This window comes from Phacochoerus africanus, chromosome 7 (assembly GCF_016906955.1).
Source record: "Phacochoerus africanus isolate WHEZ1 chromosome 7, ROS_Pafr_v1, whole genome shotgun sequence".
NCBI lineage: Eukaryota > Metazoa > Chordata > Mammalia > Artiodactyla > Suidae > Phacochoerus > Phacochoerus africanus.
Genome location: NC_062550.1, coordinates 45,803,370 through 45,817,241, shown reverse-complemented (window position 1 = coordinate 45,817,241; position 13,872 = coordinate 45,803,370). Strand labels below are relative to the sequence as shown.

Genomic DNA, 13,872 nt, shown 5'->3' with positions numbered 1-13,872 from the left:
CAGGATCGCATGGCCCATCCTTTCCTCTCCAGCTGTCTTCCTTCACTCCACTCGCAGATCCAGAAATTCCTGGTTTGACTGTTCAAATCAGTCCTACTTGTAGGAGTTCCTGTTGTGGCTCAGCAGGTTAAGAGCCTGTCATGGTGTTCATGGTGACAGCTTTTCTCTCTGTACACCCTCCCAATGTTCAGGGTGACTTTTCAGAACATAGGTCTGAGAGGTCCTTGGTGGCTCAGTGGGTTAAGGAACCAGCATTGTCACTGCCGTGGCTCGGGTCACAGCTGTGGTGCAGGTTCAGTCCTGGGCCCCAGAACTTCCATCTGCTGTAGGTGCTGCCAGTGTGTGTATGTGTGTGTGTGTGAATATATATATAAATATATATGTAATAAATAAATTATATATAATCATATATATGATAAATAAGTTATATATATAATCATATGTGTGTATATAAATATATATATGTACATAGCTGCTTTTGTTTCAAAGACTTTGATGGTTCCCCAAATTCCTTTGTTTAATGTAGAAGTTCCTTGCAAAATCTCTCGTTACTTTGCTCCACCCACACCAAACTGTACTGTTAACTAAACCACAGCCTAGTTAAGAACTTGAAAGATTCCAAGCTTTGCAGATATTTTGGGAGCTCCTGTTGTGACTTGGCGGGTTAAGGACCTGACATTATCTCTCTGAGGATGTGAATTCAATCCCTGGCCTTGCCCAGTGGATTAAGTATGCGGCATTGCCACAAGCGGTGGCCAACAGCCATATGCCACAGGTACGGCTGTTAACAAAAAAAGAAAAGAAAACGAAAATATTTTAGGTCCTCCTGCTGTCTCATAGGTTAACCACACTAGATCATAACTTAACATTTTACTTTATGAAATAACACTAAATGTAGACATATGCTGAAAATAACTACCTATTTTCTGGATTTTTCTGAATTTCTCTCTTCTATCAGTGTTCCAGCTTCACTGATGCCCTAAGGAAACACTCATTCTGGCTATTGGCTCTCTAGCATTGCCCTCAACACAAATTGGACTCTCCTTTTGTTCAAAGGTTTACCTGTGGCTGGAAAGTCAGACTACCTCTTTACCCCTTAGTCAACCTTGCTTGTCCTTCTACTCAAATATAACTTCTTTTATAAAGTTTTGCCTGACTCACCCCAGGAGTAACTGATGGCTCAGACTTTAGGTGTGAAACCTCTCTGTATAAGAGTACGTTTCACTGTGTTACAGAAATTATCTGTATGTCTGGCATCTCTACGTAGGCATTTCCCCATATTATATCATTAAAATCTCACATTTACGGAGTTCCCATCGTGGCGCAGTGGTTAACAAATCCGACTAGGAACCATGAGGTTTCGGGTTCAATCCCTGGCCTCGCTCAGTGGGTTAAGGATCCAGCGTTGCAGTGAGCTGTGGTGTAGGTTGCAGACTCGGCTTGGATCCCACGTTGCTGTGGCTCTGGCGTAGGCTGGGGGCTACAGCTCCGATTAGACCCCTAGTCTGGGAACCTCCATGTGCCGAGGGAGCGGCCCAAGAAATAGCAAAAAGACAGAAATAAATAAATAAATAATTTTTAAAATCTCACATTTACCATATAATGTTAAGGATCAAGATCCCCATTTTACAGACAAGTAAACTGTGTGGGGTGAGGGCTGTCACCCAGTCCACACAAGCTATTATTAAGATCTAAAGTGGAGTTCCTACTGTGGCACAGTGTGTTAAGAATCTGACTGTTGTAGCTTAGATCACTGCAGAGGCACAGGTTCAAAAGCCCTGGTTAGAGGATTGGCGTTGCTGGGGTGTAGGTTGCAGCTGCAGCTCGGATTCATTCTGTGGCCCAAGAACTTCCATATGCTGTGGGTGTGGTGATGAAAAATTTTTTAAAAGATGTAATATGACAGTGAATATAATTGTTATAAGGCCTAGAAGCTTATCACTGGAGGACACTATGTTTTTTACACTTTTGTCTTTGTGTGGTAATAAGTGCTTATAATTTCTTACTTCTAGCCAATAGTAGAGAGAATTTATTATTCTTGCATAAAGAAATCCTCTTAATATTAATTAAAATAAAACTCTTAGAATGCTGTTATGCTCAAGTGCAATGCAAACTATGAGGATGGTCTACCCCAAACATTTCAAGTAATCCCCTCTCCCCTGAGGAGAAGCTGGGGCTCAGGTCTCTGGAGGTGAAAGGCTAAAGTATCCCCTGGTTGTGCCATTTTCTCCCACTTTCATTTTTTTTGATGAGGATTTTTACCAGAGCTCAGCAAGATCATATGCCAGGAAGAAAAATGTTGTAGGAGATAAATATATAATAAGTGTGCAAAAAACAACAATAGCAACTTTTCAAATTTATTATAGAAACAAAGAACATTGCCTATGAAATTTAATCTTTGGCAGTTCAAAAAATAAGGATTTAAAATAACAAAATAGGAGTTCCTGTCATGGCTCGGTGGTTAACAAGTCTGACTAGGAACGATGAGGTTTCGGGTTTGATCCCTGGCCTCGCTCAGCATTGCTGTGAGCTGTGGTGTAGGTTGCAGACGCGGCTCAGGTCCCACTTTGCTGTGGCTGTGGTGTAGGCTGGCAGCTACAGCTCATATTAGACCCCTAGCCTGGGAACCTACATGTGCTGTGGGAGCGGCCCTAGAAAAGACAAAAAGACACAAAAAAATAGAAAAAAAAAAAAGAAAATAACAAAATAATGCCCTTTGCAGCGACATGGTTGGAAGTGGAGATTCTCATACTAAATGAAGTAAGCCAGAAAGAGAAAGACAAATACCGTATGATATCACTTATTTGTGGAATCTAAAATATGGCACAGGATGGAAACCCTGTGAAATTAGATTGTTATGATTATTAGAAAAAAAATTAAAAAAATAAAAAAATAAAATATGGCACAGTTGATCCTATATACAAAAGAGAAACAGATCAAGGCCAAGAAGAGCAAGACTTGTGGTGGTTTGTGGGGGCGGGGGGAGGGAGTGGGATGAATGGGCGGTTCACGGGGTTTGGGGATACAAACTGTTATATTTGGAGTGGATGGGCAGCGGGGCCCTATTGTACAGCACAGGGAACTGTGTATGATTGAGTCACTTTGTTGTGCAACAGAAATTGAAGAAACTTTGTAAATCAACTCTACTTTAATAAGAAATAAAAATTTAAGAAACAAACAAACAAGGATTTCCAGCAAAATAAGACCAATTTTGTTCCTCTGCGTCTTGTGTCTGTTGGTAGAGAGTCTTTGAACTTAACTAGTTTTCAAGCCAACCTCTTCCTTTTCCTTAATTAGCATCAGATGCCTTCACTAGCTATTTTATGAGGTATTTGTTGCTGATCCTCATTAGCTTTGCCATGGTCTTAAATTTGTCCTGACAGTTACTATCTTACTACATAAGATTTTATGGTTAATTTTGAGTGTATACGAGTTAGGTTTCTGATCATGACAGTTTTTTACATTGTATATATTCACATTTTACAGAATCTCTTATGTATTAACATTTTTGTTTACAATTGTATATAAATGACTGGCATCCAATTTATTAGACTTCCTCATATCTTCATGCACATAAACAAGGAAAACTAAATAACATATTCAGTTAATGGTAGACCTTCGAGAAATAGAAAAATATTATATTAAGATTTCCTGTTTCTGCAAAATAAAAGATCTTAATGAACTATTGTAATTTGGTTTATAGCCAAACTTTACAATTTTTCATTCTACAGTTATTGAGCACATATGCTCAAAGTATTGGCCACAAAGCAGGAAATAAAGTAATGATTATGCCTCCGAGTAACTCAACAATATATTGAAGAATTATAACAAGTCTAATTATTTCAGAGATTTGGGTATGTTTATTTCAAAGGGTGCTGTTCTCCCTTTGTTCCTTGCTTTAACAACAGAAGACAAAAAGCCATGATCCCTACAGTGATATTTTAAAAAATTTTGTGTTTAGCCATTTGCATACCTGTTTTGTTATTGATTACACAGTTATAAAGACCTAAAATTGTGCCAGGTATTAAAGACACATGGGCAAACACTATAGGAAAGGTTCATTATATTCAGATAGAAAAGGAAATTTAATACACGTATTAAATATATACTATATATTAAACATATATAGTATTAAATACATATTAAATTAAGTATAAAAGTAAGTAAATTACTAATTCATTTAATGTTTAGTGCTCTTCTTTCAACAGTTATTTTCTGAATACCTACTCTGCTAGACGCTGATCTATAAAGGAAATCGCATAGGATAATGGGAGACTGAAGGGAGGATGGTCATGGTCATATTAGCTGTTCAGGGAAAGCTTCTCTGAGGAAATGACATTTGCACTGAAACCTAAATGACAAATAGGAACAGAAGAGTTTTTTCACTTGAGTCCTGGGCATCTGTGGATAGAATTCAGGAAGCCTGTATACTTGGATAGGAAAAATTATTTCATCTCTATTTTCTCTGAACTCAGACTGAAATTTAGCATTTTCTTCTATTTGAATGTAGGCAAGAAACATCGGTAGCACTAGCAGCACCTTTCACTTTGTGATCAGTGTTTTTCTATCGCACCTCAGTTCTTGCAGGATCTTGACATATCGTCATTGCTTCGAAATCATGCTATTTCTTAGATGTGCCACTAGATCTAATTTTATGTATTCCCCTAATAAAGAAGCACATGTATTGCTGTATCAGTTATGTGTAGCAAATCACCCCAAATTTAAGGGCCTGAAATAATTCCCATGTTTCTGTGGATCAGTTACTTGAGCTGTACTCAGATGGGCAGTTCTTAGGGACTAGCCTGGGGTCACTCACTTGGCAGCCGTCATCTGGCAACTCAGCTGAGCCAAATAGTTCAAGATGTCTCACTCCCATCCCTGGCAGCCAGTGCTGACAGTGGCTTGGGCACATGCTCCAGCAGGCTAGTGTGGGCTTCTTCACGTGGTGGCAGTGTTACAAGAGAGAAAGAGCAAGAATGGCAAGGCCTCTCCAGGCTAAAGCTTCCACTGCATTCTGCAGATTGGAGTAAGTCAGAGACACCAGTTTAGAGTTGGCTTGAAAGGAAACTTTACAGCATGTGGCCACAGGGCAGTGTGATGAATTGGGGACCGCTACTATAATAATCTCCTTTCTTACCACATAATTTTTTTTTGTCTTTTTGTCCTTTTGAGGGGCCGCACTCACAGCATATGGAGGTTCGCAGGCTAGGGGTCTAATCAGAGCTGTAGCTGCCGGCCTACACCACATCCACAGCAATCCAGATCCAAGCTGTGCCTGCGACCTACACCACAGCTCACAGCAATGCCGGATCCCTAACCCTCTGAGCAAGGCCAGTGATCTAATCTGCAACCTCCTGGTTCCTAGTCGGATTCATTTCCGCTGCGCCACAAGGGGAACTCCACCATATAATTTTAAAAAGTATTGTATTAACTTAATTTTAACAAATCGGTGCCCTTTGTGTCTTGTCTTTTATTCTGTAAGGAAGGAAAATTTCCTTCTACCTTTTTAGGTCCTGTGACTCAGACTAAGAATTAAACTAGCATAGGAGTTCCCGCCATGGCGCAGTGTTTAACGAATCTGACTAGGAACCATGAGGTTGCAGATTCAATCCCTGGCCTTGCTTAGTGGGTTAAGGATCCGGCGTTGCTGTGAGCTGTGGTGTAGGTTGCAGACGCAGCTCGGATCCAGCGTTGCTGTGGCTCGGGCGTAGGCCGGTGGCTACAGCTCCAATTCGATCCCTAGCCTGGGGACCTCCATATGCCATGGGAGCGGCCCTAAAAAAGGCAAAAAGACAAAAAAAAAAAGGAATTAAACTAGCATAAAACAAATTAACAAGAAAAAGGGCATACATGTTTATTTAATTTTTTATGGGTACATAGGAGTCTTCAAAAGGAAAATGAAGACCAGAAGAAGTCATTAGGCCCAAAAGTCTGTATGGCTTTACACAAAGAGTGATGAATTGTGGAGATGTGACAAGACACAGGCTGCGGCATTGTATTGTGGAGCAGCAGCTAAGAACTCAATGGGGGGAACTCAGAGAAGATCATTTCGGTATGGTTGTTTGTACAGGTTTGATAGGACATTGACTTCCAGTCTCTGGTGATGAGAAGGTTCTCTTCCTGGTACAAGGAGGGCACTTTTCTCAGGGGTAATTTTACGTCCTGTTTTAGGTAGAAAGGGGAAGGGCAGAGAGCCCTTCCTGCATCTGTTGTTTCTCAAGTGCCTTCAGCTCAAAATAATCAACTTACCCAAGTGGCATGTTTTGGTGTGAGAGGTTCTGAACCCTTTCAGTGTACTTTAAAATATTATTCTGTGAAAAAAAAATAAACAAAATAAAATTTAAAAAAATATTATTCTGTGAGTTCCTGTCATGGCCCAGTGGAAATGAATCTGACTAGAAACCATGAGGTTGCAGGTTTGATCCCTGGCCTCGCTCAGTAGGTTAAGGATCTGGCGTTGCCGTGAACTGTGGTATAGGTCACAGACGCGGCTCGAATTCTGCGTTGCTGTGGCTGTGGTGTAGGCCAGCAGCTACAGCTCCAATTGGACCCCTAGCCTGGGAACCTCCATATGCCGCGGGTATGACCCTAAAAAGCAAAAAAAAAAAAAGTACTATTCTGAGAAGAGGTCCATCAGCTTCACCATCTTATTATGGCGCAAATGACGTTCAGTACCCCTGGCAAGGAATTCTGGGAGGTGGGACTGCAAAAGCCAGAAGGCATGGACAAGCTGGTGAGTCCAGTGTGGTGTGGGAGCAGAAGGAAGCTTCTGCAGCTGGACCCGGGTGACTGAGGCCAGAGTGACTGGACTGAGGCAGGATTAGGTCATGTGGCTAGGTTGGAAGATTTTGAAACTTGTAAAGAGACCCCCACCCACCCACCAAGTATGGAGAGTTGGTACTGTATGCATGCTAATCTACATTTTTCTTTTACGTTTCATAATATATTGTGACTGTCTTTCCATTTTAATGTATAAAGCTCCTCCTATTCTTTTTTTCTCATTGTTTAAATAATTCTATAATACTCCACAAGGGATGCATGATAATTTATTTCATTGTTCCCCCACTAGCACGCATTTAGACTGTTTCCAGCTCTTTGTGTAAATATACATGAATTTATTTTTCTTTTTTATTTCCCTTTAAGAATATGTGCTTAACGGAATTCCCGTTGTGGCTCAGGGGAAATGAATCTGACCAAGCATCCATAAGGACGCAGGTTCAATCCCTGGCCTCGCTCAGTGGGTTAAGGATCCAGTGTTGCCATGAGCTGTGGTGTAGGTCGCAGACGTGGCTCGGATCCCCCATAGACGTGGCTGGCGGCTGGCAGCTACAGCTCCGATTCGACCCCTAGCCTGGGAACTTCCATATCCTGTGGGTACGGCCCTAAAAAGACAAAAAGAAAGGAAAAAAAAAAGAATATATACTTAAGGATTTTTAAATGTAGAATTGCTAGGTTATGTGTTTATGCTTTTACACGTGACAGATAACATTAAATCGCAATTAAAAAAAAAAAGATGGTACCCATTTACACTCCGTGAGGTGTTTTTGTTATTATTTATTTACACTTCATAAAATCTAGGATAAGAAATTTATGTATTTACTGTTTATTCTGTTGTTTCAGAACAATGAGATGGTGGAGCTACAGCGAATACGGATGAAGGATGAAATCCGAGAATATAAATTCCGTGAGGCCCGCCTTCTTCAGGATTATACTGAACTAGAAGAGGAAAACATCACCCTGCAGAAACTGGTGTCCACATTAAAGCAGAACCAGGTGAGGTTTTAAAAGACTTTTGGTTATACTCCAGATGCACCCACACTTTCTGACAACTAAGGTTAAATCTTGTCTGTATTTATCAGAAAAGAAACTGTCTAAATTTACCTCGAACTCCCTGCATTGCTTATGTGCTGAAATTTGCCAGCTCCCCTATTTCAGCTAAAATTTAGAAGGCAAACCTGGAAGTAGTAATAATTACCAATCAAGTTTTTTAGGATAAGAAAAATTGTACTTTATACTTTAGCTCTATGTTAATTTATTTCTGGAGTGAATTAATTGTATTGTAAATAGTTTAACCTGATGACTTCTCATTAAAAGTCTGGGTTTATGGGAGTTCCCGTCATGACTCAGTGAAAACAAACCCAACTAGTATCCATGAGGATGGGGGTTCGATCCCTGTACTCGCTCAGTGGGTGAAGGATCTGGTGTGGCCGTGGTGTAGGTCAGAGATGCGGCTCCGATCTGGTGTTGCTGTGGCTGTGGCTGTGGCTGTGGTGTAGGCTGGCAGCTGTAGCTCCCATTCAACCCCTAGCCTGGGAACCTCCATATGCCATGGGTGCTGCCCTAAAAAGACAAAAAATTAAAATAATAAAAGCCTGGGTTTCTAAGCTTGTTTTGTAATACAAACATAAGATTTCTCTGCAGTATCAATCAATTTCTCTCCCTCTCTTTCTCTCTCTCTGTAAATTGCCTTCAAATCACACAGGGAAGGGTATTATGAAATATATCACTAAGAACCACATTATAGTAAAAAGAAAATGCCTGATTTTTTAATTCTGCTGTAGCCTGAATAGAAAGATCGCATGCATACATTTAAATAATTTTGGTAGTGAGGTGTGAATAGTTTAATTGCTTAATTTTCCTGAAAAGTTAGCATTGTGGTTTGTTATAGTTATTACATTCTTGAATCTGTACTTTTAACAGAGTGTATTTATGAATACAATTCATAGGTACTTAAGTAAAGATTGACTGGATTTCAAGGTCTTTTCAAGGTGGTTCCTCAACCACAACACTCTTCTGGTCTAAATGCTCTTATAACCTTTCAGATCAGGTCGACAAACTGTTCCAGGCGCTGTGCTAGGCTAGAGAAGTACCAGAACCCATGGGGCAGGATTCTTGCCCTCCGTGACCATAGAGGCCAGCCCAGATGTACGCTTCTACTTCCACTCCCTTCTCCATCCAGAATTGCTTCAGCCAGGCCTTCATATCCATGGGTTCTGCATTTGAAGTTTCAACCAACCACAGATTGAAAATATTCTCTAAAAGGAAAGAAGTTCCAGGAGCTCTCTCGTGGTTCAATGGGTTAAGGACCTGACATTGCCACTGCTATAGCCTGGGTCACTGCTGTGGTTTGTGTTCAATCCCTGGTACCAGAAGTTCTGCAGCCGAAAGAAAAAGAAAAATTTCAGAAAATTCCAAAAAGCAAAACTTGAACTTGCCTTTCATTGTATTAGGTATTATAAGTAATCTAGAGCTGATTTAAAGATGTGCCAATACGTGTACATTATATGCAAATGTTAGGGCCACTTTAAGGGATTGAGCAACCGCTGCAGATTTTGGTATCTGCAGGAGCTCCTGGAATCAGTACTCCATGGATACTGAGGGACAGCTGTGAGGTTTTGATAGACTTAAAGATGAAAAGAGGAAAGGAAAACTCCCAAGGAATAAAAACTATGTATTAACAGAATTGAAATTTGATTTCTGACTGTTGCTGCCGGCCCCCAGCTTTGGAGTGTTGGGGACCAAAACATCTACTAAGGAGTGCCGGGATGGTCCCAGACCTGCAAAAGGGATATCCCAGGAATTTTTACCTCATTTCTTCCCCCTTTAAGTCCTGTATCACAGTGTGTGTTGAGGGCTGGCTGGACTGTGGGATCCCAGGTCTTGATTTGGCTGGGGTCAGTGAGCTCACAGTGAAGAAAATTAGAAGACTTTTAAAAATATGCTTCTCAGAAGAGTTCCCGTCGTGGCTCAGTGGTTCACAAATCCGACTAGGAACCATGAGGTTTCGGGTTTGATCCCTGGCCTCGCTCAGTGGGTTAAGGATCCGGCATTGCCATGAGCTGTGGTGTCGGTTACAGATGCAGCTCGGATCCCGAGTTGCTGTGACTGTGGCTTAGGCTGGTGGCTACAGCTCCGATGAGACCCCTAGCCTGGGAACCTCCATATGCCACAGGAGCAGCCCAAGAAATGGCAAAAAGACAAATAAATAAATAAAAATATGCTTCTCAGAAATATCTTAAAATAGTGGCATTCCCATTGTGGCTCAACAGGTTAAGAACCTGCCCGACAGGGTCCATAAGGAAGTGGGTTTGATCCCTGGCCTTGCTCAGTGGGTTAAGGATCCAGCATCGCTGCAAGCTGTGGTGTAGGTTGCAGATGCGGCTTGGATCTGGTATAGCTGTGGCTATGGTGTAGGCCAGCAGCTGCAGCTCTGATTCTACCCTTAGTCCAGGAACTGCCATATGCTGCAGGTGCAGCCTTAAAAAGGAAAAAAAAAGTCTTAAAATAGGATTTTTTTGTCATTTGTTTGTTTTTTTGTGGGTTTCTTTGGTGGGGATTTTTGGTTTTTTTCTTTCATTTTTGTTTTTGTTTTGGACTGATGAAGAATGTAAAGTACCGGAAGCAATTTACCTGAAGTGCAAATATTTAAAGTGGTCCTTGCTCCTGCCTACAGACCTCACTGCTCTTCTGCTCAGGCAGCGAGCACTTCGCTATAGAGCCCCCATCATTGCATGTGGTATGCTGATTCATCCGGGAGGTTAATTTAGGACAGTATTAGGTATTCTTGAAATACTGCCAAGGTATCCTATGAGTATTCATTAGCCCAGATGCCATTTCTGTGGGAATTTGTTCTACTAGTCTGGCTGATTACTGTTTATGATTTACCCATTGCCCTCCCACCAGTAATTGAAATGTGGAAATCAAATGCTTAACTCGGAAGTTTGAACAACAACAAAATGTATACATCTTTCTAATTTTGTTTTCTAGATATAATATGGTAGACATTTTCCCAATTAAATGCCTAATTAATTAATTAGAAATCATTTTCTCACAAAAGGCCATTCTGGCTTATTTCCTAACAGATGGGTGCACTGTAATGTCCCAAGTCTCTCCCAATTAAGGAAATGTTGGGGTTGTTTCTGTTTTTTTTTTTTCCCCTTACTGTTGGCTTTTATTTATAGGATTTAGTGTCTGTCATAGCTCTCTTTCCAATTAATGAAGTCTTAAGTATAATATTTTATGTACGAATGCCACAGATATTTTCTAAGACATGACAATGGCTGGCTTTCAATATAAAAATTGGTCTGAATGTTGCTTTGTACTGAAGCTTCCTACATAAAGTATACTCCTTGCTCCAGCCTGGTTTGAGGTTTCTCTAAATAGCAATGCTACTAGTGTTGTAAAATGCTTATTAGTTCAAAGAACTAGAAGATCCTCTTCTGAAGTTCCATTTTTCTTTTAAATATTTAATGATTCTTTCTTTTCCATTTTCTTTTTTCTTTTTTTTTTTTTTGCTTTTTGCATATGGAAGTTCTCAGGCTAGGGGTCAAATCAGAGCTACAGCTGCCAGCCTATGTACGCCACAGCCACAGCAATGCTGGATCCCCGACACACTGAGTGAGGCTAGGGATCGAACCTGCATCCTCATGGATACTAGTCAGATTCATTTCCACTGCACCACAATGGGAACTCCCTGATTATTTCTATATAATTTTTTAAATTAGCACTTCTTACTGCCTATGTAACTTCTATATGTTAGTTTTTTTCTATCTCTCATCACTACAGTATAACACTCAATAAAGGGCCTGGCCCACAGTAGGCATTAAATAAACACTTGCTGAAAGAACTAATAAAGCTTTTTTCTTTATCTTACATTCACAATTCAACTTAGAGAGGAAACTAAAATGTTATGATTATTATAATTAACCATACCAATTTTTATTTCTGATCTTAAATATGACATATGTGGGAACATCAAAGAGTTGACTGTGAAAACTTTCACCACATTGCTCTGTGTGCTGATTTGTTTCTGTGTCTAAAATAAAATCAGATCCAACCTTTGAAATACTTTTTATACCTTTATACTTTTTCAAACCAAAATACCTGAAAGAAGTGCAGTAAGCAGCAACAGCCATAAGAAGTCAATTGTTGATATCAACAGAAAAACCTGTTGATGAAAAAAAGCTGTTTATTAGACCTCTTGCAGTAAGATGTTGCCTCAACAGAACCTTAGTAGTGTCGCAAAATGAAATCTAAAGGGTAAGGATGTTCATAGGATTTGAGGATCTGGACTGGATACTTTTAAGGTAGGTCTTGCATGGTGGGAAACTGGTTGGAGTAGACAGTTTATAACATACTAGCTTTTTTGTTTTGGATCTTTTTTGTATTTTTAGGGCCATACCCACAGCATATGGAGGTTCCCAGGCTAGGGGTTGAATCAGAGCTGTAGCTGCTGGCCTACGCCACAGCCATAGCAGCACGGGATCTGAGCCACGTCTGCAACCTACACCATAGCTCATGGCAATGCTGGATCCTTAACACACTGAGCAAGGCCAAGGATCGAACCCACTAGTCCTCATGGATACTAGTCGGGTTCGTTAACCATTGAGCCATGACGTGAACTCTGCATAAAAGCTTTGAGTTGAGAGCTACAACAAAGTGACTCTTGATGAGAGTCTTGAGAAAGCTGTTTTAGTTGTGTCTCATCTTCCAGGAGCAGGTATTCCCCATGATCAGCTAAGTTTTTTGTGCTTCATACTGGCACCAGTATTGGTTAACATAGGGGCAGGACATTTTGCCTGGACCCAGTATTACTAAACATAGGACAGGAAATCATGTTAGTTTCCATTTTAGATATGGGAGAAATAATAAAGTTCATGTCCCTAATATCTCACATAATGAACTAAGGCACTCAAGATTTGTTATCCGAGCATTGAAAACCCTAGTTTTCAATTAACAAATTAATCATATTTTTATTATGCAGAACATTTCCTCTAGGGATATATTTCTATAGCAAGTAATAATATCATAAGAGACCCTGGGATCAATTTAGTTTGATTTCATTTAACCAGTATTTCAGGGGTAGTTTTCTATGAGGCCATGTACTTTCTTAAGGACAAAAGACATGGTAACTGGGACAAAGACCTTTCAGTTCCAATAGGGAAGGCAGGTCATAAACTCAGCCGTCTATGAAATTGAATATTAAAGCTATGTGTTAGGTTGGCAACACAGGCCCAGATTCAGATCTTTAGAGTTCCTAAACTCTGAAAAAAAAATAATGGTATTTATCTTCAACCTTCATGTAGTTAAAAATAGAGGACTTGGAGTTGCTGCTGTGGTACACTGTGTTAAGGATCTGGCATTGCCACAGCTGGGGCACAGGTCACAGCTGCGTCTTGGATTTGATCCCTGGCCCAGGAAATTCCATATGCTGTTGCTGTGGCCAAAAAAGAAAAAACAAATAGAGTTACATAACTGTGAAGTTGCTCTAAGGAATCCCAACAAAGTACTGATTTTTCTCATGATGACTACTTTGATGCCATCTTTAAAATATCAAATACCTTTTTTTTTTCTTCTTTTTTAGGACCACACGTGTGGCATATGAAAGTTTCCAGGCTAGGGGTTGAATCAGAGCTGCAGCTGCCAGCCTACATCACAGCCACAGCAGGATCCAGGCTGAATCTACAACTTACACTACAGCTCATGGCAACACTGGATTCTTAACCCACTGAGGGATCGAATGCATATCATCATGGATACTAGTTGGGTTCATAACCACTGAACCACAACAGGAACTCCTGAAACACCAATTTTTAAGTGCCTTCTCATTCTGTTTCTTGGTGCCTCTATTTTCCTAACTCTGTAATCATTATGATACAGCTTTGCAACTATGGTACAAGAAAGGAGTCATCTGTTTGTTTGAAGGTCAACAAAGATTTTGTTTAGGATCAGAGTCTACGTGGGTCTTGAAGGATGAGTAAGTTTTCTAGATAACATCCTTTGCCTAGGCAGAGAAGCATGAAACAGCTGAGTAAGTAGGAGTATGAACCAGATTTGAGTGGAATGAGTGAAGCTGCTCAGATAGAAAGAAAT

At 40.4% G+C, this 13,872-nt stretch overlaps 1 protein-coding gene across 4 annotated transcripts in view; it reads left to right on the top strand.

Annotated features, from left to right (window-relative positions):
- BICD1 (BICD cargo adaptor 1) overlaps positions 1–13,872 on the top strand; it is a 239,672-nt gene that overhangs the window by 161,074 nt on the left and 64,726 nt on the right. For all 4 annotated transcript variants that reach the window (XM_047787261.1, XM_047787258.1, XM_047787259.1 and 1 more), the window contains exon 3: positions 7,621–7,773. In XM_047787261.1, the coding sequence (XP_047643217.1) occupies positions 7,621–7,773 (153 nt within the window). The remainder of the gene's footprint in view (positions 1–7,620; positions 7,774–13,872) is intronic.